General features: G+C 47.1%; 7 protein-coding genes across 11 annotated transcripts in view; 3 read left to right on the plus strand and 4 right to left on the minus strand.

The window, feature by feature from the left end:
- Unc-76 (fasciculation and elongation protein Unc-76) overlaps nt 1-6,057 on the minus strand; it is a 19,858-nt gene extending 13,801 nt beyond the window's left edge. Inside the window, exon 1 of the mRNA XM_020947718.2 lies at nt 4,920-6,057. Within this exon, the coding sequence (XP_020803377.2) occupies nt 4,920-5,470 (551 nt within the window). The 5' untranslated portion in view covers nt 5,471-6,057. The remainder of the gene's footprint in view (nt 1-4,919) is intronic.
- LOC110180180 (cyclin-L1) lies at nt 6,053-8,404 on the plus strand. 2 transcript variants are annotated; one of them, XM_020947842.2, is made up of 3 exons: nt 6,053-6,784; nt 6,851-7,663; nt 7,727-8,404. In XM_020947842.2, exons 1-3 carry the CDS (start codon nt 6,207-6,209, stop codon nt 8,022-8,024), a joined length of 1,689 nt encoding a protein of 562 aa, XP_020803501.2. In that variant the 5' UTR covers nt 6,053-6,206; the 3' UTR covers nt 8,025-8,404. The 2 variants fall into 2 exon arrangements, with proteins under 2 accessions (XP_020803501.2, XP_020803500.2); XM_020947841.2 differs by having other exon boundaries at nt 6,078-6,784; nt 7,724-8,404.
- Nucleotides 7,663-10,112, minus strand: LOC110180181 (DNA damage-regulated autophagy modulator protein 1). 4 transcript variants are annotated; one of them, XR_015272728.1, is made up of 6 exons: nt 9,546-10,112; nt 9,348-9,469; nt 8,845-9,232; nt 8,432-8,778; nt 8,095-8,370; nt 7,663-8,020 (listed from the first exon to the last, which is right to left on the minus strand). XR_015272728.1 is itself a non-coding variant. In XM_020947843.2 (4 exons), exons 1-4 carry the CDS (start codon nt 9,608-9,610, stop codon nt 8,613-8,615), a joined length of 741 nt encoding a protein of 246 aa, XP_020803502.2. In that variant the 5' UTR covers nt 9,611-10,112; the 3' UTR covers nt 8,058-8,612. The 4 variants fall into 4 exon arrangements, 1 of the variants encoding a protein (XP_020803502.2); XR_015272726.1 differs by having other exon boundaries at nt 8,095-8,778; XR_015272727.1 differs by lacking the exon at nt 7,663-8,020 and having other exon boundaries at nt 8,058-8,370.
- LOC110180118 (uncharacterized) lies at nt 9,902-13,255 on the plus strand. The gene is made up of 4 exons (XM_020947758.2): nt 9,902-11,052; nt 11,123-12,225; nt 12,290-12,524; nt 12,590-13,255. The coding sequence occupies exons 1-4, from the start codon at nt 10,039-10,041 to the stop codon at nt 12,881-12,883; spliced, it is 2,646 nt and encodes an 881-aa protein (XP_020803417.2). The 5' UTR covers nt 9,902-10,038; the 3' UTR covers nt 12,884-13,255.
- Nucleotides 12,939-22,568, minus strand: Abcd3 (ATP binding cassette subfamily D member Pmp70). The gene is made up of 8 exons (XM_020947759.2): nt 21,784-22,568; nt 16,652-16,764; nt 16,399-16,589; nt 16,236-16,333; nt 15,403-15,866; nt 14,903-15,335; nt 14,267-14,441; nt 12,939-13,964 (listed from the first exon to the last, which is right to left on the minus strand). The coding sequence occupies exons 1-8, from the start codon at nt 21,894-21,896 to the stop codon at nt 13,551-13,553; spliced, it is 2,001 nt and encodes a 666-aa protein (XP_020803418.1). The 5' UTR covers nt 21,897-22,568; the 3' UTR covers nt 12,939-13,550.
- Nucleotides 22,569-22,971: 403 nt separating this feature from the next.
- LOC110180098 (CCR4-NOT transcription complex subunit 9-like) lies at nt 22,972-24,602 on the plus strand. Its single transcript, XM_020947721.2, has 5 exons — nt 22,972-23,096; nt 23,156-23,321; nt 23,395-23,964; nt 24,027-24,118; nt 24,177-24,602. Exons 2-5 carry the CDS (start codon nt 23,256-23,258, stop codon nt 24,343-24,345), a joined length of 897 nt encoding a protein of 298 aa, XP_020803380.1. The 5' UTR covers nt 22,972-23,096; nt 23,156-23,255; the 3' UTR covers nt 24,346-24,602.
- A 38-nt stretch (nt 24,603-24,640) lies between these two features.
- On the minus strand, nt 24,641-25,932 carry LOC110180095 (uncharacterized). Its single transcript, XM_020947719.2, has one exon. The coding sequence runs from the start codon at nt 25,930-25,932 to the stop codon at nt 24,808-24,810; it is 1,125 nt and encodes a 374-aa protein (XP_020803378.1). The 3' UTR covers nt 24,641-24,807.
- Between the last annotated feature and the right edge of the window lie 361 nt (nt 25,933-26,293).

A 26,293-nucleotide genomic window follows, 5' to 3' on the forward strand; every position in this document is an offset into this window, starting at 1 on the left:
CGCCACTCCAGAGGCAACCCCTAAACTGGTGGCAGAAGGGTCCAAAAAGTCGTAGCCGCCAGGAAGTGGCAAGTGGCTTGCATGCAACTATGCTGACTCCCTTGGCCTGGCTAGTGGCAGCCACTACCTACCCCGCAGGTCCTTTAATGCATTCAAATTGATAAGTATCCGGCGCAAATCCCACCCCGAAAACACGCATACGACACGTTGGCGGCATGACTCATCCGCCATGCTGGCTGGCGGGGATGTAAACGACAACTACTACACGGAAAGAAAATTCAAGGATAGAAAACACCCATAAATTGACCTCTTTTTCAGCTTTGAGGAAATACGTAATAAAACTGAGAGATCTCTGAGTTTTCCACAACAAATCACATAGCCCAGAACCTAAAAGAGTTAAGTTGCAGTGCATATAACTTTATTATTGTTTTTATTTTCCACTCATGTTGAAGGGGAAGGGAAATTGTCTTGCCTTGCCACTAGGCCTTCTCCTGCTATCCTGATGTCCTGTGAGCCAAACAACCCCCAAGTCCCGGGCTAAGCTCACCCTCCCCCCACATCTATCTCTGCAGCCGCAGCCCTTGGATTTGATTATTTATAGCTTTGAGACCCTCTTAATTGATTACCCATGCAGTTCAGTGGTTTGCCCCAGAGCCAGGACTTTAAAGGAAGCCCGATTGCAGCCGAGGTTACTCCCCATAAGAGTCAGCGAATTTAAACAAATTATGACGGAGTCAAATTTCATATCGAAGTGATACTTTTCGCAACTGAACTTTGCAAATAAAAAGGATGATACATATTTTTTTATACCCTAAGCTAAGAACCAGCATTCTTATATAACTTATAACTGATTTCAAAGCCATTCAAGGCAAACTGGTTACAGATTCCCTAACCAAATGCCAATTAAGAGCAATCAACGCTTCGGCATTTGTTTGAATGGATTTGCTGCTGCTGCTGCTGATCGAGTCTCGAGTGTTTGAGTGTTGAGTGTTTGAGTGCCTTGTGTGTGGTCAATTAATAATCGAGGCCTTAATCGATCTGACTGCAAATTGCGAGCGATCAAAGCTCGACTTCCTCGGCTGTGGCAAGCAAGCAGATGCAATCCCCAACCCCATTCACTTAGACTGCAAGAGTTGGCCAGGCCAAAACGAAGCGGCTTTTGGCATTTGCCGTAAATGGCTGTGAGCAAGTTTTTTTTTTGTGCAATCCACAGGCAGTAGAGCTTATAGTAAGCCAGAAAAAGGTAAGTTTGTAGTTAAATAAATATAATATAATCACTATTCTTGGTCTTATAATTCTTCTGGGAGTTTGTTACATAATTTGAGGTTCTATATTCTTAGAAAAACTTTATTATCTATATCAGGTGTCCACTGTGAAAGCTTCTACATAGGCGTAACAGTGAGGTTTAGTTAATGCGACAACCGGCAGATGCCGGAGAGATTCTGCTCACCCAAAACTTATGACAGCAGGATGCAGGACATGGCCATTGAACCCCGTTGCGAAACAGGAATCGATTGGGGTCTGCGAAATCTTGAAATCCACTTGGCAACAGAACTGGGTCGACGCCAGCTATGTTCATGATTCCCCAGCTCATGACGCTGGACAACACACACACTCACACACACACACACACACACCTTTTGGGCCCATGTCGCGTGATTCCACTGCCAGAGCCAAAAGAGACCGGAAGACCCCGCTTTCCATATGGCGACCATATCGAATATGCATACTCCGCATATGGTCAGCTCGATTGTGATTGCGATACGTGCTCTTAATGCAACGTACTTTGATTATACCCTCACAGAGCAGCTATAAACACACAACCTCTAAAGAGTAAGTATGTCCCACAGCTTAATGAATTTAAAATGCAACATTTACATACAAAGATTTATCTATATGTTACACGATTTTTCCAATTAATGAGTACGAATTTATAATCACCCTTCTGTGCTTCAATAATTTATTATATAGGGTAGAAAATGTTTGAAAATAGAGCCATCGTGCTAAAGTGTACCACTTCAGGGGACCACTACTGACAAGTGCTTTTCCGCTTTTCCGCGTTGACGCAACTTTTCCGCACGTGCCAAACGCAGAACTTTGTCCTTGGATGACGGCTGCAACTAATCAGAGCGGAATGCAGTATCCCTGGGAATGGGACACGGGACACGGGAGACGGGACATGGGGCTGGAACAATGGAGCGACCTTCGGTACCGAGCCAACTCACTCAGCACAATTTCCACAATTTCCACGGAATCATTATTGAATAGAGTAAATATTGACAACAGGCGTTGACGTCGGCAGCGACAGACACTAAAATCTACAAATGCATTAGGCATAGGCGAATTAGTGGTATCCTACGTACAGCAGATATATGTATATATTCCCTTAATAATTCTTAGAAGTTTGTAAGTTATAGTACCTAAGGGGCATTTCAATTATAGGTCTTGCCTAAGAGTTTGCAAATCCAAACTTTGCCTTTTGTTGAACTTCTTCGCAACTGATTGACTTGAAACACCCTATAATACCCTGCATTTCTCTGTCTCCCACATGCGAATGGAGAACAAAAGCAGTGACAGTTAGTTGGGCAACTCAAGCAGCACTCGGGTGAGTGAGGGAGATGCCTACAGGAGGGGGAATATTGGGGAAAGGGAGTGGGGAGCTCGAGAAGAGAGAGAGAGAGATTTGGAGAGAAGGCCAAGGTGCAGCAGGTAGAGGTGAGAGCGGTGGCAATGAATAAAAAGCAAAACGCAATTAAGAAAACTGCAGCAGAGAGCGCACAACAGTGGTTGACTGCGCTGCTGCAGAGGTTTGTCAATGCAACGGTTGATGGAGGTCGAAGATGTCTTAGGGGTGGGGGTGATCCGAAGCTGTAGCATCTTTGGAGGGGGCAAAGAAAGGAGCCCAAAGAGTGGATAGAAAAACAAGAGTGAAGATGGCAGCGAGTTAGCGGCAGTCTCTTTCAAAGTAAATCAATTAATATAGATTTTAAGCTGAATTTGTGAGTGTGTGGCATATGATTATTCATTCAGCTGTTGCAACTTTTAGTTGGAATTTTAATCATTGCAATAAAATGCGATTCAATAGGTTGGACACACACACAAAAACGCCATTTATTTTACCAACAGTACATACAAGCTAAAGTAAACTAATGTTATACCTCTCTTTAAATAATATGAATTTGAAACAATATTGATTTAACTTAAGAAATAGAATTCTTATAGCTGTAAGGTTTTTTATTCTGATTATAGAATCCAGCTTGCAACTTTAGCTAGGTTCCACTGTATGTTTATTTGCACAGGATGTGAGTGAGTATTGGCGCTCGTAAACACACACACACATATACACACATACAAATGGACCGCGAGTGTGCACGCGATTATCAAATTTATGGCTGATGTCAGCAGCGAGGGAGAGAGATGGAAAGGCGGGTAGTATACAATACATATAGTATTATTATTATTTTTGTGGCTTTCGATTTTCGATTTGCATTCCACTTGAAAATATTTCTTCGGAAGTGAAGCTGTCACCATCTCGTTCTCTTTTAAGCTCTCTCTGCCGTTCAGCCTCAACTCTCCGTTCTCCACTCCCCAATGATCATCTTTCCACTCCCCCAAAGATCATCTCTCCACTTTTGGCAGTGACTTGTACTTGATAGCTCCAAGGTAAAGGGTTCAAAAGTGTACCCAATTTAATACAATTTTAATACTGTACTAGGAATTATTTCGAAGATGTTACTTCTTCCTGATATAGGAAACTGAAACTAATTTAAAATTTTCAAGAAGGTATTTAAATTTGTTTAGGAATGCGGTCGAATTAAATCCTTGCTTGAAAATGTACTTCGTATTGAAAAGTCCGACGAAAGTAGTACTTGACTTTAGTAGTTACACAGATCTTGGGTACTCTGCAATGGCCAACGCTCTGTGAAGTGTTTATCTGTCCAGTTCATGTAAAATGATTTATTGCCCTCCATTTGCGCGATTGCCACTTCCCCCACGCAAGTGGATTAGCATTATAATGGGGCTATAACTACGTTTACGGGTTGCATCTATGCAAACACATTTATATGTATATAAGTATGCATCCCATACAGCTCTGTGAATGCATATCGACGAAGGCGCAACAGTCGAGCGGCCGAAAAGCGGATGAAATCGGTCGGCACAGCTCCTGGCACTTTTATCGATCCAACAAGAAAGCGGGCGGCAGCACACCCACCCTCCGGTCCGGGCAGGATTACGTCGCTATGTGGCGCCGGGCTTGGTTCGGTGGGTTTGGGGTGGGTGCCAAGGGGTCACGGGGTTACGGACCACGGGCGACGGGGCAGCAGCAGCACCAGTACAAAGTTCGGAGCATGCGCACTTCACCCCCAAAGCGTCGTAATAGACACGAAAAGCACACAAAAACATCGCAGAATGCACTTTACATAACGCGGATTGGAATTTGGTGCATGCTGTGCTGCAGTGCACCAACGGGGCTCCTAGCCGGGTCTTAATTTCAGGGATTTATTATAAAATGGAACTCTAATAGAAATCCTTCCTTCCATGCTTCTAAGTCTCGTCATATTAAACCTAACTTTCTACACCGAGGAAAATCCCTAAAATTTCTGTTTTTAAAAAAACAGTTTAGGTCCTTCGTACAAAATGTAAACAATGAATATTTAGATCGTATTATACAAAGGCATACATCATAAAAACTTGATGTTCTCTAAGCCGCCCCTGAAGACTTTCGCAGCTCCACGGAATATAGTGGGCAATCCATACTAATATATTAATTGTTTTCGTAAAATTATCCATCAGAAATAATCAGAAAAAAATATGTAAAATGCAAGTCGTAACAGAGAATACATCTCCCATTAATAAGATTAAATATCGACTAAGCCCTTCGCAGTGTAGTATAATAAACAAAGTAGATTTGGACTCACTGGCATTCGTTCATGATTTCCTCCTGGCTGCGCACCTGCACCGGAGCCAGCTCCTCAACGTTGGCCTCGTAATTGCCGAAACACTTGGTTATCTTCTCGTCAAATGTGTTGACCAGATCCTCCAGGCTGCCGCCGAAGGTCTCCGTGAAATTGTCCACATGGTCACCGCCGGCCAGTGAGCGCTTGTCCATGCCAAGCACATCTCCCTCGCCGGGCACTAGGCCCACATCGGACAGGCCCAAATCCAGGACAGTGCCGCCCTGCATTGTGTTGCAATTGGGACTGATGGAACCGGAGCCAGCTCCACTGCCACCGCCGTTCTTGCTTACGTGCGCATCACGAACGGCATCCTCGAGGAGGCGCAGCTTGGCCGCATCAGGCTTGCCGACACCGGCGGCGGATCCCTGATCCTTGAGATTCAGATTGAGCGTGTCGTTGAGGGCGTTCTGGTTGGAGATGAAGTCACAGGCGCCCCACTCGTCCGTCTCCTCGAACTTTGCCAACGGAGCCTCGAATTTAAGCTCGGCCATTTTGGTGCCGAGGTCACGCATGGCACGCGCAAAGGATTCTCTCAAGGATTCCCCGTCCGTACCGAAGCTGCTCTGCTCTGCTGTGCTCTGCTCTGCTCTGTTTTGGTCTGGTCTGAGGGGGCAGTGTTTACTTAGCGGGAGCGGGGCGGGGAGCGCGTACCGTAAAGTGTGCACTTTTCTTCGACTTTTCCTCCGCTGCTACTACGGCTACGGGAACGGGGGCTACTGTGGCTGCGGAAATTTTGCAACCCCTAATTCTGGGGGTGACGATGGCGATGGCAATGGCGTTTTTCCGCAGCGGCACAAATACGAAACGAACGCGAACTAACTTAGCAAGGAAGTCAATTGACAAAAATGGCGACGACTTTTTATCTGACGATGCCTTCTATCTGCACACAACAAGCACTAAACCATAAAAAAAACAAATCACTTTCGGCACTCGCGCGGCTTTTCTGTTTTCTGTTGCAGCGCCACAGCGATTCGCACTTCCAATTGGTTTGATTCCGAAAAATAATCCAATCGGGTCGGCGACGAGTGAGTTTAGTGTGCCCGCCACGCGTTCCTGATACAAAACCCCCAATATCGCATAAAACTATCTGAAGCAGAAGCTGGTCTCACTTCGCCTCAAGCTAGGCGTTTTGGTTAATTCTAGCGTGCGCGCCGCGGTCACACTGAATTTAAAGAATTAACAAATTTTGCTTCATTTTATTAATTTAATTGAAAATCAACGAGTTTGCGACGTGGATAACAGGAACGAATGGCTAGTCGTGGAGCCGGCGTCTCTATGGTCCACACGACGGTGACGTCGTCAACGCTGACGACGGTGGAGACGATCACCAACGTGCTGACCACGGTGACCTCGCTCCACTCGAACAGCGTCAACATCTCCAACAACACAGCGTCCGCGGGGGCAGACGGAGCTGGCGGTGATGGGGGCGTAGCTGCCACCGAGACGGATGCCAGCAAGCCGATGTATCCCCGCCTCTTCAATCGCATCGTGCTAACTCTGGAGAATAGCCTGATACCGGAGAGCAAGATCGACGTGACGCCGTCCAGCCAGGATGGTCTGGACCACGAGACGGAGAAGGATCTGCGCATACTCGGCTGCGAACTCATCCAGACGGCCGGCATTCTGCTGCGTCTGCCGCAGGTGGCCATGGCCACCGGCCAGGTGCTCTTCCAACGCTTCTTCTACTCCAAGAGCTTCGTGCGCCACAATATGGAGACGGTGGCCATGAGCTGCTTGTGCCTGGCCTCAAAGATCGAGGAGGCGCCTCGACGCATTCGAGACGTGATCAATGTATTCCACCACATCAAGCAAGTGCGTGCGCAGAAGTAAGTTTATAGAGAATGTTATTACCTAAATGCAGCCCCTCTGATAACATTCTTCTTTCCGTTCAGAGAAATATCGCCCATGGTGCTGGATCCATACTATACGAACCTCAAGATGCAGGTGATCAAGGCGGAGCGGCGCGTACTCAAGGAACTAGGCTTCTGTGTTCATGTGAAGCATCCGCACAAGCTGATTGTGATGTATCTGCAGGTGCTGCAGTACGAGAAGCACGAGAAGTTGATGCAGCTCTCCTGGAACTTCATGAACGACTCTCTGAGGACAGACGTCTTCATGCGCTACACGCCGGAGGCCATTGCCTGTGCCTGCATCTACCTGAGCGCCCGCAAGCTGAACATTGTGCTGCCCACCAGTCCTCCATGGTTCGGAATCTTTCGCGTGCCCATGGAGGACATCACGGACATTTGCTACAGGGTGATGGAGCTGTACACGCGCCCCAAGCCCGTGGTGGAGAAGCTGGAGGCCGCTGTCGATGAGCTAAAGAAGCAGTATATGGACGCACGTAACAAGACAAAGGAGGCAAACACTCCACCGGCCGTGATCACTGTCGATCGCAACAATGGCTCACACAATGCCTGGGGTGGCTTTATCCAGCGGGCCGTTCCCCTGCCGCTGCCCTCGGAGAAGTCGCCGGAGAAGGACTCGAGGTCGCGTTCCCGCTCCAGAACGCGCACACAATCACGAACACCGCGCTCCCGTTCACCAAGAACGCGCTCACCGAGCCGCGAACGCACGAAGAAGTCCCACCGCAGCCGTTCCACCCGTTCGCGCTCTCGCACGCCGCCCAAGCACAAGAAGAAGTCACGTCACTACTCTCGTTCACCCACGCGTTCCAGTTCGCCGCACAGCAAACACCGCAAAATGTAAGGAGCCCATATATTCCTCTCATATCTCCCAACTTCTATACGTTTTCTTAATTTCAGCAGAAAATCATCACGTGACCGCAACGACTATTACGCGAAGAAGGAACGGTCTGGACACACCGGCAGCAGTAACAATGTGGGCAACGACGACAAGTATCGCAACTCGAGCTCCAATTCGGGCAAGCATAGTCGATATTCCTCATCTTCGCATCGCAGCAGCGGTGGTGGGGAAGGACGTGGCGGCGGTGGTGATGGTAGAGGCAGCGATGGACGTGGTGGCGGCGGCGGTGGAAACCATGGAGGCAGCCGAGGCGCCCACAAGCATCGGGAGAGCGACCGCTCCAGGGACCGCAAGCGCTAGTGAAAGAAACCAACCATAAAACACTCCACTCTGTTTCGATTTAATTGCTTTTTTGTATTTTACGACTTACAGATTGTTTGTACCGACTACAATCCTGGCATTAGTTCGATTTAGTAACTGTAACTCGTAATGTGTAATGTATAAACTGAACTTGAACTCGGGTAAACAATATATGTAACTCCTCAATCAAGCGGCTGCCCTCCGTTCCATCCGGTTAGGTTTCATCTTTGGAAACACACACATTTTTCATTTTACATATATCACAGCAATCCGATAAAGAAAGGCGGGCGAAAGAGAGCGAGAGGGAAGGCCGGGCTGCTGGTAAATGAATTCACCCGAGTATACACTTTGAAAATACAGGATGAAGTACAAATACTGAATATTCAGCCTAGTTACACTGTTCTTACGATGTGGAATTATTAGGGGCAGCACCCAAGATAGAGGGAAAGCCTGAGAGCTACTCCCAGAATGATATTCCCGCTATAGCCCCTGGCCAACGGTCTTGGCCCATGGGATCAGAGGAAAAACGCTGGCTAACCCAGCCCCAAGATCTCTACACTAATACTAGCTGGCTAACGCTCCTGGAACTTAGATGACGATGGGGTGGGACATCAGCGAGACCTGGGGGTGCGACAGCGCGACATTGCGGAACTCCTGCGTGAAGGATAGGATGAAGAAGCTGAAGATGGTGGCAATTATCCACTCCGAAATGGAGCTAATCACATGTAAGTACCAGCCGCCATCCGAGGGGTACCTAGAATGCACAAGATAATAATAAGCAATCATAGTAAGGATTTGATGCCCAGGCTGATAGACCCACCACTTTCGCGGATTCTGGCCCTTGAACAGGATGTGCGACATCACACCGGTGACCGCCAGAAGGATAAACAGAATGGTGCAGACCACGGACATGCCTAGCCGCAGGTGGGCATATATGCGGGTGCCGGACATTGGCAGGATCAAGTACGAGATAAGCGTCTGCATCCAGAAGTAAAGTGTGCCGCAGCCGAAGCAGCAAAAGGCGCCGATAAAGTGCACTATCCGAACGTTAGTCTCCTGGAAGTTGCCCACGATACTAATGCCCAGGCAGGATACCAGACCGCACCACAGCGCCAGGCGGTTGTGCCGCAGCACGGCGGGATCTAGTTCGGGATGGTGCTCATACAGTTGCAGCACTTGACGGTACCGGACGTAAATGGTGATTCCCACTGCAAGGCATGCAATATAATTAATGGGAGAACATAAATCGCCACAGCAGCAGTCGCATCTAATCAGCAGATGAGTCATCTAGGCCCTGGAGTCTGGTAGCGGCGTAATACTCACGGAGAACACTCCCAATGTTGATCAACTGGCCAAAAATGCAGCTCTCCGGCGAATAGGTGGCCGCATCGCTGATGTACGGCACTGTGGGCACCACATGTCCTTCCAACACGGCCACAATATACCTACAAGGAGTGAAGAGATAAGTCGGTAGAACGGGAGAGGGATAGTGGAGCAAGAACACAGCCACTGCGTACTTACGTTCCGATGAAGGTCACCTGGAATATCAGGAACACGGCCACGGGCAACAGATAAACCTGTGACATCGTGCTATGGCGGCCAGTAATGCCAACTTGCCAGGGTACCGATTATAATGATTATACCTCCAAATGTGTGCAATTGCGCAGGCAAAGTTTTTGTTTGGTTCCCAGTAGGGTTGTTGAAAATGTATCAAAACATCTATATATCGATATTTGGTTATTAAATCGATATTTTTATATCGTGATACTGTATTTGGCCAAATATCGATATTGCGATATTTTTTGTTTGGTATTTTTTGATATTATCAATAATCGTATACTATAACACAATCGATACATCGATACTTTTCCACCACTAGTGAGTGTTTCAGAGTGACCAGTTGCAGCGTGGTGTGACAATAGCTTTCGAAAAATAATTTAACGTTGGCGCTTGTTTTTGTTTTTTTTTCGTTTCGTTTGTTTTGTGCAAGTCCCTGGAAACGGCAAGCAATCAAATGGCCACGGTACGCAACCAAACGACGGCCAGTGGCGGCGTCGCCACATACAACAACAATAACGGCCAGGAATTGACGCTGCAGGGACCGCAGGATGCTGGGGCAACGCTGGCCATCGGCTATGTGCGGGAATTCTGCACTCGGGCCGCCGCCTTCCAACGCCAACGCTCCGAAGAGGCGCTGATCTACGTGCAGCGTAGCGTGGCGCTACTGGGCACCAAGGTTCAACCTCACCACTTCGCTCCTGCTCCTGGCAATCTGGAACTGGCCCGCTTTTTCGTCGATCTGCATGCGCTGATGGGCGCGCTGGACGCCGAGGGCTCTGCAGGCGGCAACCAGAGCGAAGGTGATGTTCTGTGGGGCTGCGTGGCTCTAGTGCAGCACTGCAGCCGTAACCTAGAGGCGCGCCGTGCCATTGTTGATAAGTTCTGCTTTGTGCCACTGCTGGGACTACTCATACGGCGCACCCAGCGGACGGAGCGCGTCTACCGTCTGCTCGTGCTGCTACAGGACCTCACCTACGGCATTCACATCGCTTGGGAGGAGCCCTATCTGGCGGCTCTGCTCGAGCATCTTGTGGAGATTGTGCACGGCTTAGATGGCGGCGAAGGAGGTGCCGGAACCGGGGCAGCCGGCGCAGTCGCGGACGACTCGCACGCCCTGCTTGCCCTCTCCGTGCTGGTGAACCTCTGCTACAAGAACTTTGCTGTGCTGTTTCTCTTTCTGCGCAGTGTCAACATTTCGGCGTTCTGCCGGTGCATCCAGAGCTATGGCCTGCTGGCCTACAAGATGCTCATCATCCTGTCCGAGGACGTGCACGCCTTCGAGCAACGCGAGCTGCACACCTTTCTGCGCACCGCTTTCGCCGGCATCGAGGACTGCCTGAAGCACTCCAATGTGGCCCAGTTGCGGCACATCGTAGACTTCCTGCTGGACTCGCAGTGTCACGCCGGCCTGCACCGGGCGATGCTCTCGCACAGCCACTACTGCGAAGACGTGGAACGGCTGCTGAACGTAAGTAGTGGTGCTGCTGGAGTGCGGCCAAGTCAGGCGAACGTTTCTGATTTCATTTTCTGTTCCCTAGCAAATCGAAGCCCGCAATGGCATGGACGATTCGCAGGAGGAGTCACGCAAGCATCAGGCCCTCTGCCTGGACCTGGTCTTCCGCCTCGTCAGCTACATACTGCAACTCTCTGGCGAAGACGAAAATGTCATCAGTCTGGATGCCATTACGCCTCGCCTATACGAAATAGTTAGCGAATGGTTGTCCTCGGAGCTGTGCGGCGTGGCGGCCATAGATTTGCTAACCACCATGATGCGCCTGGGCAAGCAAGCGACGGTGGCCAAACTTATCGTTCGGGAGCCCACCTCCGTGGTTAATCTGGTGGCCAGCGCCGAGCGGCCAGAAACGAAGCCGGCGCAAGTGGTGGCCATTCTGCGCTTGCTGCTCGTCCTGCTGCCTGAATCGAAGACTGAGAAGCTGGTGCTGGCCAAGATCTCCGAGTCCTACTTTGACAAGATCCTAGCGGCGCCTCTTGCCCTAATGCCGCAGTACCTGAGCACCCAGAGCCTGTCGCCAGCCGAAGTGGAAAAGGCCTGCTTCTGCCTCCTCCTTCTTGTGAATGTCGCTGGCATTGCGAAGAAGGCGTATTTGGACAAATGCTGTACGTTACTGGAGCAGCCACAGCTGCAGTACTGCCTGGCCCGCGGCATGGTCAGCAACAACGAGCCACTGGTTTCGGCCGTCCTGCAGATAGCCCAGTTCGATCACTTTCCCCAGACGGCGGTGGCGAAGCATGTGGCTGGCATCAGCAGCGGTCTCTCGGGAGGTGCGGCTCCAACTGCATGCTCCAGCGACCAGGCGGAGCAGTGGCGCAACCTGAGCTCGATCCTCAAGGGCCACCGCACCTTCACCGACAAGGACATGGCGCAGCGGGTTAACGCATTGCTGGACAGCATAGGCGGCATAGTAAGCCGCAACGAGCTGGCCACTGCTCCCATTTCCCAGGTGATTGAGCTGTATAACCATCGCATTGACAGCCTGAATGGAGCGGCGGTAAACCTAGAGCAGCGCCTGGAACAGGCCGGACAGCAGCTGATCAGCGGCACCCAGCTGGCCCATGTGCAGGCCGCAGAGCTGGAGCGCTTCCAGACCACCAACTTTGAGCTGCTAATCAGCCAGGAGCGGTGAGTACAGGGATTTCCGCTTGGCTAGGATCATAACAATCATCTGCTCATTTTCAAATTGCAGCCTCCAAACACAGTGCAAGGATCTCAAGCATCAGACGGACAAGCTGAAGAGCAACATGACGAATCTACTGAAGCAGCTCTCCGAGAACTCGGCCAGTCTGCAGGCCAACGAACGCCGCCTGGGCGTCAAGAAGTCGGAGATAGCCAGCCTGCGCAAGGACTGCGATGAGTTGCGCCAGAGCCTGAGCGCCAAGAGCGAGGAGTTCACCAAACTGGAGGCCCTCAATAAGGAAAATGTAGGATTTCCCCTTTTCTTCTTGCTGCTGTGATATTTATTCTTTCCTTTTCCTCGTCTCTACAGTGTTCCCGCATCGACAAGCTGAAGAAGTCGACGGTGGCCTACGAGCAGGACATCAAGGAAAAGGTGCGAACTATCGAGGAGCGCGAACGGGAGCTGGCCAAGACACACAAGGCTCTGGAGGAGCAGCGTGAGGCGTGCAAGAAGTCCGAGGACCTCATCTCCGTGCTGGAGACACAGCTGCAGGAGCGTAAGCAGCAGATCGAGAACCTCGAAATGGAGCAAAAGGAGACGGAGGACCTGCGCACAACCATCATGAGCCTGATGGAAAGCAAAAAGCCCAAGCGGAAGACCTAAAGTGCCCGCAGGGAATAAAGACCTAGGTTAGCTAATTTTTTTAGGAAAACGCTCATTTTTTAATATTTATATACATTTATTGCGTCTTGCACGTCCAAACATTACAGTACATAATATATAATAATGCAAATTCTGTGCAAGGGTCCATTACAAAGTCCAATTCAACCGATAGTATAAAACAAGAGGGTACAAGCCGGGCGTAAATAGTTTACAAACTACTAAATGTTCGGGCCTTGTGCGGTGTTATCTGCATCTATATCTGTGTCTATATATTATCTTCTGAATTGTGTATATTTTCGTATAAATTTACTAAAAGGTCTGCCAACGACAAACGATCGATCTTTGCGCTTACATCTCTAACACCAGCTCAGCGACTCGCATCGTGGGCCTTGGACTATTATTACTATATCATATCATCGTAAAACGGAATAAAGTGTGGAATATAGCGTACAAAAGGGAGACAATCACAAACAAAAGCAAGAAACATGTGTCCCACTTGGGATATATACATATCTCGGTATATACAGTGCACCAGGTGGAGATGGAGATGGTAGCCAGGGAAGAGGTAGCCAGAGCGAGAGTCGCCAGCACCGAAATAACAGCATCAGGCATCGGGCGGAAGCGAGAACTGGGAACTGGGTGGTGGATTGCAGAGCCTTGCGTCCCCTTACGAGCCAAAGTGCTCCTTGTCCTGGTCAATGGGAGCAAACTCGTAGCTGCCACGGCCATCGAACTGCAGGTAGTTGTCATGGTGCACCCAAAGCGACTTGCGATGCGAGACGGTAAAGAGCGTGATGCCCACTTCGCGGCAATAGCTATACATCTTGCCCTCGACATCCACGGAGACGGCACTGGTGCACTCGTCCAGAATGGCGAACTGCGGCCGATGGTAGAAGAGCCGGGCCATGGCAATGCGCTGCTTCTCACCTCCGGACAGCACGTCGATCCAGTCCTCGATGGCATCCAGCCCGTTCTCGCGCTGCTCCAAATAAGTCAGCTGCACAATTTCCAAATAGTGCATGAGATCCTCGTCGCTCTGTCCCATGCGCCGCATATCCTCGCGCGTATGAGGATAGATGATCTGTTTTAAGAAAGGGAATTCCAAAGATTAGAAAGTGTTCAATTATTCTCCCATCTACATACATTTCCTCTTGGGAAACCATTAATATTTTAACATTACAAAGGAGTGGCTTATCTTTGTACAAAGAGCCCCAGAGTTAGCCCGAAAAATTCCAGTAAACCTTATCGATTTTGCCACTGATTAATTGTAATTATATCTACGCTAATCGATTTTTAAGGCCATGTCTACTGCGAATCGAATTTCCCGGTAAAAACCAAGTCGTAAATCTATTCTTAGAAGCTTGCTTGAGCTCTGGTACTTACCTGGTCACGTAGTGTTCCCAGTGTCATGTAGGGCCTTTGAGGTATGTAGAAGAGCTTGCCGCGCGAAGGCTTCGTCACCTTGCCACCCCACGTGGGCCACAGTTCGCCGAGGATACGAAACAGGGAGGATTTGCCGCAACCGTTGGGACCACAGACCAGGACATTGGTGCCAGATCTGAAAGGGAAGAGAATCAGGTGAGCATTTAAATTCAGAAACGATTGCATTTTAAAGTCTAATAGAATCAAATATAAACGGAATCGCTTTTATAATGCGTGACTTTGTGATCTGACCCCCCACAATTAAGTTGAATTAAGTAATTACCGTGCGACAGAAACGACACAACTCTCACGGGAGACGACCTTTGGCATCATCTACCCAAGTAAGCTGGCTTGTCTATCCGTTAATGAGAATACTAATGGGGAATACCTGTCTAAACTCACGGCAAATAAGTAGTTTTTATAAATATATTTGTGAGCTATAAGATAGTCTAAGTCAAGTGAATAAAGCTTCTCTGCCAGCAGTCGTCACTCATTCATAAACGTGTTTATCGCTCAGTCTATATAATGAGGTCAAAGATCGCCCAACTACAACGTTTTCTAGACACAAACTATATAATCAGTTAGACGTATGCTTACTTCACTTCAAATGTCAGCTCCTTGAGCAGCACATCACCGTTGGGCGTCACTAGCGGCACCTGTTCGAAGCGGATAATGTTGTCCTCAAAGCACATGATTCCCTTATTTGGACCAAAGCTGCTGGCTGCTCCCGAGCCGCCGGCATTCTGCGTGATGTTGTTGCCATTGACCATGGTGCGCTCATAGGTGCCCTTGTTGAGGTCACTCAGCACCTTGATCAGCTCGGTCATGCGGGCAGTGAAGCCGGCAAGACGGGACATCTCGCGTCCGGCCAGAACCAGGCGTCCGATGGCCTCAGCCAGCTTGACCAGCATGCGTCCGTATGTGTAGTAGGCCTGCAAGCGCTGGCCGCTCTGCTCGCCGGACAGCAGCGGATGGTTGTCCGTGAAGAAGGGAATGGATACCGCATAGAAGCCCACAATCGAGGCGAAGTCTGTGTGTGAATATAGCTTGGATTAGAACAAAGGGGTGGCTTGTTGTGTTTCTTAATGGTCACGTACATTTGCCGATGATGTTGTCGATGATGCCCATGCTGACACGGAACTCGAGGAACTTGCGCAGATGCGAGCGCAGCTTGGAGTAGCTGGCCAGCAGTGTGAGCTTCTCGCGCACATTGCCCTGGTAGAAGGCCACCTCCTCCGAGTTGGTAATCAGACGGCTATTCACATACCGGAACTCTCCCTCCAGCTTCTGTTCCTCGACAGTGAGGCGACCAGTGGGACGGCGCAGGCGTGTTAGGAAAACGCCGGCGAAGAGCAGGTAGAGCATCAGGATCGAGGGCGTCTTGCCGCCCAGGTTCACAGTCAGGCGATACACATAGATGAAGATGTCCAGCACGGGCTTACTGATGTTCGAGTACAGGTCCGTGGCGCTTTCGCAGAACTTGTCAATGTCCGTGGTCAGCAGCTGATCGGCGTTGGCTATCCTGTTGTCCAAATTCGACATTTTGTAGTACGTGTAGCCACTGAAAGTGCAAAAAGAGATTTAGTTAGAGTTTGCAGGAAATGGAAATGGAAATGTATCATAATTGTTAGGTAAAAATGCATTGCCTGCGAGCATTGCATGGTCTGTTTAACTCCGTTTAAATCTTTGCTCAGGTGAAACCCGTACTATATATTTATTTCCAACTATATTATCATTAAAAGTGATACAAATTACCATAAGGTAACAAATACGGAAAAGTACGAGAAAGACTTGGTATCTATGTATATTAGTTTTATTATTATTACTCTTATAAAAGGTTAGTCAAGTATTTGATGTTTGAAACAAGTATTCATTCAACAAGTTAGACTTGTTTCAGACATTTAAATATATACTTTATATATATACTCACTTTAGGTACTGACTGTACAGGTGATGTGTGAGGTTTGTTCGGAAGCGAAGCTTCAGCTCACCAAGACTCCACTTGAGGACGTTGGTCACCACGGAGATCTGCAAGAATTAAGGCTTTTGTTAATGCTTTCTCCCAAGTTTAGTTAATATATGCGAGGACTTACCGCAGGAAGAGCTGTCAGATACTTGAGAAGTGCCGTCTTGAACTTGGCCCGATTCATGTGGATAATGGTGCTCTCCACCACAGTTGCATTCTGGATCATCCAGATATCGCTTACGGAGCGTCCAATTAGGGCAGCGGCAACCAGGAACAGCAGTCCCGTCTCCACACTCCAAAAGCCCGGAATGAGGATGGCTAAAAAGGCAGTATAGATCACGATAAGAATTTGCTTTAAGATAAGAAAAAGATCTACTTACGGAGCAGCTGGCGGAGCTGTTTGAAGAATACTGAATTGACATGGGCCTTGCCCGCCTTCTTCTCCTTCTTCTCGGCAATTGTGTACTGGATCTTGTCCTCATAGCCGGATTTCCTGCAATTGGGGAAGGATTGGTAAATGTTAATATTAATAAAGATACAATATCTAAAGTGGAGGCATGAGTGGTTGTCTAACCCCATAAATATTTGCATATTAACCCTTGCCAGCCAAGTCAGGTTAATTAATACGCCAACGCTTCACTCAATATTTTTGCCAATAAAGATGCGACATTTGTTTACTGTCGCCATAAACCCTTTTATTTTTGCACTTTTGCCGAGCAGGTAATGAAGATGATCCATGACAAGTGGAAATTCTCCCCCTTTGCCATCCAAGAGTGTTAATACCAATCCACAGATAGCAGATAGCAACAATTGGTAACGTTTAGACATTAGACCCACTGGCAGCGGCTAAGGTATATTGATATGTCTGATATTTTATCAGAAATGAGTCATATTTAAGCTAAATGGAGGGTAGAATGAATAACACAATCATTTATGATAAGTGCAGTACAATGAAAGTAGTATTAATAAAGAATAGCTTTTGTTTCCAAAGGGAAATCCCGAATCCTAGAAGGAATCCTTTCATAAGCCTCTATGATAACCTAAACTAATGGCTCTATAGATACCTATTAAGCCTAAGCAATCATTAAATATTACGATTAAAAACTTATTATATGACCCTGTTGGAAAATGGGAAAGCTATCCAGGTAGCTGACCACCTCAACACGGACGCTTGGCTGCCTAATGAGGCATTTCATCAGCCACATCTAGATGTAGCCGGGCAAAGGGCAACACATTGATCGATGCAGTCCGTCGATGCGGTGCTGGGTGCTGGGGCAATGAGGAGGTGGAGGTACTTGGGGTGTTGGTATGTTGCTTGCCCAAAACAAAGTACAAAGCTCGAGCGACTTGGTTATCTGGCGCGGGGAAAAAGCGACGAGTCGCGATGACATGGCCATTTCTTGGATTCCGCATTGGCGGTGACTCTCTAAATTATTCATAGTTGCTCTTGTATTTATTTATTTATATATATCTGTCTATCTATCTATCTATTGGTCTCTCTCGGGCATGGCTTTCCTTATTTTGAAATCCATGTATTAAACTTGTTTTCACCGCCTGCGCGTGGAACATGTGTTTGGGTCCATAGGTCACTCCAGTAGTTTCCCCAACACCTCTCTCTCTCATGCATGAGTCTCTCTCTCTCTCTCTTTGTTTGCCACTACTGTCTCCAATCTGGACAGAGCTTATCGCCACGATCGCCCAATGGCGGGGGGCACATTGAACCCAAACACGAGATGATCGAAACGCTTTGATTCGACGGGACAAGCTCGCTGACTCAGATATGCGATTTGGTTTGTCCAAAGTTCAGAGCTTCTTCTTCAGTGCCACCCAACCCCAAATGGGTGTGTGAGTGTGTGTGTATCCACAGCTGTTATCGCCCACGTTAGATACATTCATTATCACCTGCCGGCTGGGAGAGAGCGGCTGTAACGTGGCAGACCGACGACCACCAGCAGGTGCAAAATGTCAGGAAATCTGCATTTAAATAGCTTTATAATTTTAAGCGGCAATTACACAAATTGTGACTGCCATTTGGGCCCAGAAAAGCAATTAACAGGGCCAAGCGTAGCGTAGGGCGGGTTTACTGGGGGGCACAAGGTGGGAGTACCTTAAAGCCGAAAGAATCCAACTCTTTTCGGTTCTCGGATTTTCGGATTCTCCTATTGCGCAACACTCACTAAGGAAGGTAAGGTAAGTGCGAGACGGTGCCCGGTAAACACCAATTAACATTCATTCTCAATGCATAGTCAGCAACCTCAAAACCCGGCGACACCTAAGGGTGTCGTTCGGTGAGACAAAAACAAAAGAAATTGAATGAGAAATGTAGGTAAACTCCAAGCCGAAGTGTGTATGCTCTATTGGTACATATCAATTAACATAATTCTCTAACTTTAAGTCATGTACATACGTAATTATTCAATGGGTTTTGTTATTATCTCCACCAATCTTAAATGGTATATCTTATAGCTCATCATAAGTACCCCTTGGTTTGGGCATACAGTCGAGACGTAACGTAACGTAATGAAACGAAACGAAACGAAACCTGAACCGGAATTTGTCGTTTTATGGTTACCAGTGGCACTGGGTGTCTCTCCAGTCTCTCCAGTCTCCCAGTCTCCCAGTCCCAGACCCACTGTCCGTTCAGAGTCATTAAAATGTAAGGTTATAATGTTTATGTTTGATACTCAGGAGTCGAGTGTCGTCGGGGTGTCATCAAATAATGACGTTGGGGTACTACTGTGGGTAACTACCGCATGTAAAGTGTGTTGCAATGGCCTAAGGTAAACTGCCCACCGTTTAAGTGCTGATGGATTTCCTAGTTGTGTTGTGGACTTTCGGAGATTTGCATAGACATATAGTGGGAATCGGGGATGCCCTTCGGAAAGCACTCAGCACCCGCTCAAGTACCATTATCATAATGTCAAAGTTATAGTAGGGATAGATAACACATGAGTTAAGAAACTGGGAAACTCAAGTTATCTTTGCAGTAAAATTATTATTAAGGGGGAACCTAAAGACTTAAACTAATTACTAGAGTGTAAGCAAGGTAAATGGGTACAGTTATGGTATGGTATAAGGAATAGAACCTAATGATCTTTCAGATCTTCTCCCAACTCCTTTGCTCTCTAAAGCGCTTTATATTGAACATAATTACTTTAATTTTAAAGCTACATAAAAAAAGAGAAAGTATATATTAATCTTTTCAGCTTTAAATTCGATATGGTTTGCAGAACAATATTAAATTGGGATTTGGAACCAATATGGCTTATACAGTCCAGTGCAGGGCAATCGAATATGCAACGTCGTATAAATTTGCACAAGTTGCAATAACAACAACAGCAGCAATACCATTGCCACAACAACAGGCACAGCCAACAGACAGACAGACAGTCCGTAGCCCATTAAAAATCTTTCATTTCGATTGCTTTCCAAAGTGCAGAGCTCCGCACTGGAGCACAGGTCTCGATACGGGACTAAGGAGTACGGGTACGACTACCTCCGCTGTTGCAATGCAGAAAAGGTGCGGACAATGCTGGTTAACAATTCCGATTGCTGATATCCGTATAATCGCAGCCATTATCGAGTGGTTACGATGTACTAACCACCACTACAGCCACCATGACCATCGCACGCGTCGTCCACAATCTCTCTAATTAATTGCTTCTGTCATGCAAATGGACTTGCTACAGAGACCCATTCGGTTGATTCAATTAGAGATCGCCTGGATGGATTGGTTGATGGACAATTGGTTGGGATGGGTGTTCCATGGCATGGCCTGTCACCATGCCAAACCTTGTACTGGGTCAAATATAGTTGGCATGGGCGCGATAATAACATAATATAATCGTTCCCGATAGCGAATGAGTTGCGTATAATAATCGGTCGTCTGGGGCGATACAGAGATTAGATTATGGCAAGTCCGACCACAAAGACCAAGTCCATCCATCCATCCAACGTTCCAATCAACCAAACATCGAAACGTGTCCCCGCACTGCAGTTGGGATTGTAAATTGCCGATTGGGAAACTTTGAACAGCCATCAACGGGCAGGAGAGTGACGGTCCACTTCTTGCGACACCTGTCCGCATCCGCAGCCACTGAGTGGTCGCTTGGTGGAGTGCACTGGAGTGTAGCTGGGAGTGCTGGCACTCCAGGCGGCGACCAGTGAAAGCCTCCCTAATCGCTATGAAACATTGTCTTGGGGCAGAGCACTTTCCTCTTTAAACTGCACTGAATGTGGACGGGGACAACAGGTTGATCTATCTATATTTCCTGGGATTAACAAACCAATATTATTACCAATTGGGTTTTATTATAAAAAAAAAACTAGTATAAGTATTACTATTAATATGGACTTGGGTCTGGTAGAGTTTGGTGACTTGTCGTAAGTTAATCTTTGTAAAATTATAGAATTAAACTAGTTAATTGGTTTATTGTCATCTCATTGAAACTGGACTTCAAAAGGTATAGATCTCTTAATTTGGCAATGCAGTTTTACGATTTATTATAATAACTTTTTAATTGATTTATTATACCCTTTCAGGGTATTACAATTTCTGTCAGAAGACTGCAAAGTAGTGAAGGAATCATTTGCGACCCTATAAATCATATATATTCTTGATCAGCATCAACAGGCCAATCTTTCTAGGCATCTCCGGCGAAAAAAAAAATTTTTTTAATTTTTTTTAAATTTTATAAGGGGTTATATCGTTAAAATTAAAAAAAAAATCGATTAAAAATTGAATTTTTTTAAATATTAAAATTAGTATGCAGATTTATTAACCTCTAAAAAACTAACACAAAACTGTTTTCAGAATCAAAATTAAAGCATTTTTGGCTTAGTTATGATCAATTGAAACTGCAAAGGTATTCAAACTTTAGCTTTCTCGTTTCCCATATTATATCTAGTCAAGCCACTAATATTTGAGGCAGTTCTTTCTATTTCTAGCAAGAATAAAAATGTTTTTGTATAATAAAATTGTGATATAGAAAGTAGAATTAAAAAGAAAGCAAGTTTAAAAACCTGAATCCATACAAAAATCTGTTAAAATTTCATCATCGAATAATGTAACTTTAAACCGGGAATTATCTCCACTCTGCTGGTTATCCTTGGGCGGGAGTGGAAGTGGAAATGTGAGCGGGATTTGGACGTATGGAAACCGGAATAAAGCTAATGGGAAGTGTGCATCTAGTGCGTGAAAAAAACCAGTTTGGAAGCCACCAGGTGACCCACTAAGGCATCGTACGATCCACGCACATATGCTGCAGCACGAGCAGCTGGAGCACAGTGGAGCCGGTGGAGTCACTGCCAAGTGCAGTGGGCAAATAAATCACAAACCACACACACACACATACACTTCAATGTCAGGAGAATTTTCGGAGGTCACAGCCGCAAACGCGAATGCGAATGCGAACGCAAGTGTGGCCGCGACCGAGACCTTCCTCAACGTGGCTAGCGGGTCAGGAGGGTATGGGAATGGATTACCATTACGATTAGGCTGGCAATTACTCACCTCTTCTTGTTGGACATCTTGCCGTAGGCAATTATCCAGAGGGCCGCCGTCATGCCCGCCACGCCGACGATGGCGCTCTGGTTGTTGGCCAGTTTGCTCAGAGCCGGTGCCATGATTATGATGATGTTGCTCGCCTCGCTGCGACTTTATTTGGAATTCGCGTGTGCTTTGGGCTTCCGCTTTGCGCAGATTCGCTTGGAGTTAGTTGGCAACGATTCCGCTGATACCGCACGTGGATACCGCACACAGCGAAAGAGTACACACACAAAAAAAAGAGCCAGCAGGCACTGGGATTCGCACTAGTTTTCTATTATTGTTTATTGCTCGATTTTCGATATGTTGGCGAGTGGCACACACGCGAACGCACACGGACACGGGACACGGGACGCAGTGGAGAGCAGGATGTAAACACACCTGGTTCGACTCGTCCTCACACTGGCACTCTCTCTCTCTCTGTCTTGCTCGCACTCACTCGCTGGCTGCCACAGCCTAACTGTTCACACACCTTGCTGCTGCTGCTGCTGCGTATTCTTCTGCTGCCGCTCCTTTCCTGCTGATCGGAGGGGGAGGTGGACTGGGAGTGAGTGTCATACGCTGCGGCCGCTTTTATTTATTCAATTCTCGCCAGGCGCATCGCTTTGTTTGGTAATTACACGACAAGCTCGCTCACTCGCTCGCTTCTTCTTCTCGGTTCGATGGTGCGATACCGATCCAACCCTTCGCTTCAACAAAAAAAACCGTTTGAAACTAGAGCTGGGTAACTTAGAGGTAGCTGGTGCGACACCGAGCCACTAGGGATGTGCACCTATCGATATTTTTTATGAAAGTAAATAAATATAGTGATTTCTTAAATCGGTGTATTTATAATATAATTTTAGAATTATATTCACCAATTTCACTAGGCCTGGATTTTCTTTTATTCAGTTTCAGTACAATAATTAAATTTCCTTAATTTTAAGGTATATGAACTAAAGGTAGTTTGTACAATAGTGCATGTTCCCTTGATGTCTGACACAATCAAAATGTGATTGAACAAATATGGCCATTAAGTCAATAAACTTTTGGCTTTTTCATTTATCAGTCTGAAGCATGAATTAAGTAATCTGCGCTGCCTCTGTATCAAAAACAATTTAAATTATTAATTATAAAAGAGCCAAGAATAATTTTGTTATGATATCGCGATAGTAACTAGTAATCGATAGTATGAATGTGGATATTATCGATAGAGCTATGGTGTTTTGAAAGCACAGATTCTACCTCTTCCTGAAGCGGCACTTTTTCCTATTTTTTGCAAAACAAAGCGAACGAAAATTGTAAGTATTTGCAATTATTATCAAATTAGATTGCTAAGCTTGACCTTGCACTTTGCCAGGTGTCCGATTCCCATTTGTCTCTCCAGTTTGTGACAAACGACGGAGAGCTAGAAAGAGAGAAGGTCCACTTGGCATTTTGTTAAAATACAAATATTCGCAATGGCTGCGCAGCCCAGTCCCCTAATGAATCCCCAGCAGCAACAGCAGCAGAGCGAACAGGAGAAGGTGAGCCACGCTCGTGATTGCCAATTGCAAGATGATCAAGCTGACTCACTCCCCCTCTCTCCTTCTCCGCCAGGTGTACCAATGGATCAACGAACTGGCGCACCCAGACACGCGTGAGAATGCCCTGCTGGAGCTAAGCAAGAAACGTGAGACCGACTTGGCCCCTTTGCTGTGGAGCAGCTTCGGGACGGCCAGCGCTTTGCTGCAAGAGATCGTCAACATTTATCCGGCTATAACGCCGCCAACCATGACTGCACATCAGTCCAATCGTGTGTGCAACGCACTGGCCCTGCTGCAGTGCGTCGCCTCGCACCCGGAGACGCGCTCGGCCTTCCTTGCGGCCCAGATACCGCTCTACTTGTACCCCTTTCTGTCGACCAGCTCCAAGACCAGGCCCTTTGAGTACCTACGCCTCACCAGCCTGGGCGTAATTGGAGCACTGGTGAAGACCGACGAGCAAGAGGTAATCACGTTCCTACTGACCACCGAGATCGTTCCCCTCTGCCTCAGTATCATGGACAGCGGCTCGGAGCTGAGCAAGACCGTGGCCACGTTCATCATCCAGAAGATACTGCTTGACGAATCAGGTCTGTCCTACATCTGCCAGACCTACGAACGCTTCTCTCATGTGGCCATCACCCTGGTGAGTATCCTGGGATCCACTACTCGTAACATTATTAACCTTAGCCCTTTCTGCTGTTTCAGGGCAAAATGGTCATTCAGCTCTCGAAGGACCCGTGCGCTCGCCTTTTGAAGCACGTAGTGCGTTGCTATCTGCGCCTCTCGGACAACACTCGGTACGTATTGGTGGAGTTTACTCGGTACCATAAACTAGAACTCTCCTCCATTTCACAGCGCCCGCAAGGCCCTGGGCCAGTGTCTGCCCGATCAGCTACGTGATGGCACCTTTGCCTTGTGCCTCCAGGACGACAAGACCACCAAACAGTGGCTGCAGATGCTACTGAAAAATCTGGAGCTAGGTGCCACTCCGCAGCAGATCGGTATGTCGCCGCTGGGCTCCTAGATCCCTGCACTTATCCATCCGACTCACAAGCGCGCTCTTCGTAAGTATTGCCTAAACTTCCGTGTTGCTCCCTAACGACTGGGACTTCATCGGAAAGTGGCCGTTGTTTCTTAAAAATTTGCATGAGATTGCCAAAGTCTCTATTACAATCAGAACTGAGAAAAATTATGTTTAACTATGTTATTATAGGTCCCCTGATATCTTATAAACTACAAAGTAAATAAAGAAAATCGATCATGTTATAAAGTTTAGGAAAAGTGCTGTGTGTTAGATTACGAAGAAAGCTCACAGATCATTTATACATTATGATAACCTTTGCTTTTATTTAACAGCTTTATAAATGGCTTATAATTTAAATTAATTCAAACGAAAGAACAAAAATATGTGTGTGAGCGCCAAATTTAAAATAACGTTGATCCAAATAGTTGTAGACAATAATAAGAATGCTCGAGATAATTGTGACTAAGCTAAGATGGCAACCATGCCTGGAGGGATCCGTGTCATCCTTGTACGTGGCTTCTGGCCACGGTTCCAAAATTTCTTGCAGCTAAATCTTTTTAGTCCCGATGGCTTCGGTGCGTTCTCGACTCGATTGGCTGCCTGATTTGAGGATGCTGGACACCAGTTGTCTGCGGGATCAAAGGCGCTGTGTTGCTTCTTTTTCTTAAGTTGCTTATCTCTCTGAATAGCGATGAATGAGGGAGCTTTCCTTTGGTAATTACTATATGATGGACATTTCGGGGATTTCTCTGGTTTCTTCTTTGGGGCAGGACAACATTTATTCGGAACTGTTGGCTTCGGGTTCTGCTGATGACACAAATCGGGTGAGCGAGTCAGCACCTCATTTTCCATGTGGTTAAGGATTTGTAGAGTAAAAAGAACATGCTGCTTGGTGTCCATAATAATTTGCAATATCATTTTTGCCGTTTTCGGATTCAGTGGCCGGATTTTGGGTTTCTGTTGGCTTTTGTTGCACTGGTCTCTACTGGGCTGTGGCTTCGGAGTGGGCGGAGGAGCCGTTGGCTTTTGCGAATAGGGACAGGTGGGTCTGTCTGTGGTTGAGCCTTGACAAACCGGACGTTTTGAAGGAGGTGCCGAAATGCGGCAATATTGGTTCTTGATGCTTGACATATCATGGGGCTTAGCCTTTCGACCTTTGCTCCACGGAAAGCTAATCATCCGCTTGAAGTCCAGCTCGTTTGCAGGGTTTTCATTAACTTTCTCGATTAGCGGCAAGTACTCCCATGGGTCGAAGAAGCCCTCCTTGGAATTGCCAGAGTAGGTCTGTCTGGGCATCTGGTCAGAGCTTATTTTTGATTCAATATTGACGTCCTCGGGCAGATTGTAATAGTCCAGTGTCTGGCTCAGATCGGGGTCCTCCAATGGCTGTAACATTAATATATCGGGATCGTTATGATACTCTAATTCTTGGAACTCGCTATGATCGGTCTGGTCAGGGCTCCATGAATCGTCCGATTCGGGGGATTCATAATCCTCATCCTCTTGTGGTGGGCCGGCCGATGGTACAACGTAAGTCACAAGTACCAGTGCCAGCAGGGTGGCTTTCATTGTTCTTATTAGCAGCATCCTCTCGAATCGTTCGCTCAGTCGATGCTAGTAAAATACGATATATTATCAGTCACATCAATGACATTTCAAACTGAACAACTTACTGGAAACCCGAGACAGATAGATGCAACCTACTCCGATCTTAAAAAAAGGGAACATCCTTGATTAATATCACAAACTCGAGCTCTGTGGTTAATTCACATATTTCTTATAACCCTACTTAGCACCAATATCATATCATTATTAAGAGTCTAGATGGTTCCCTAAGCTTATCGAGTGTCGGGTCTAGGTCTGGTCTCCCCGCTTATCAAAATTTGGGTCACCGTACAGGCTTTTGCTTTGCCCGTGACGCGACAGAAAAGGGTCGCCCAGTCTCTGT

Source organism: Drosophila serrata, unplaced genomic scaffold (assembly GCF_035046125.1).
Source record: "Drosophila serrata isolate PLE 108 unplaced genomic scaffold, ASM3504612v1 contig_310, whole genome shotgun sequence".
NCBI classification, from domain to species: Eukaryota; Metazoa; Arthropoda; class Insecta; order Diptera; family Drosophilidae; genus Drosophila; species Drosophila serrata.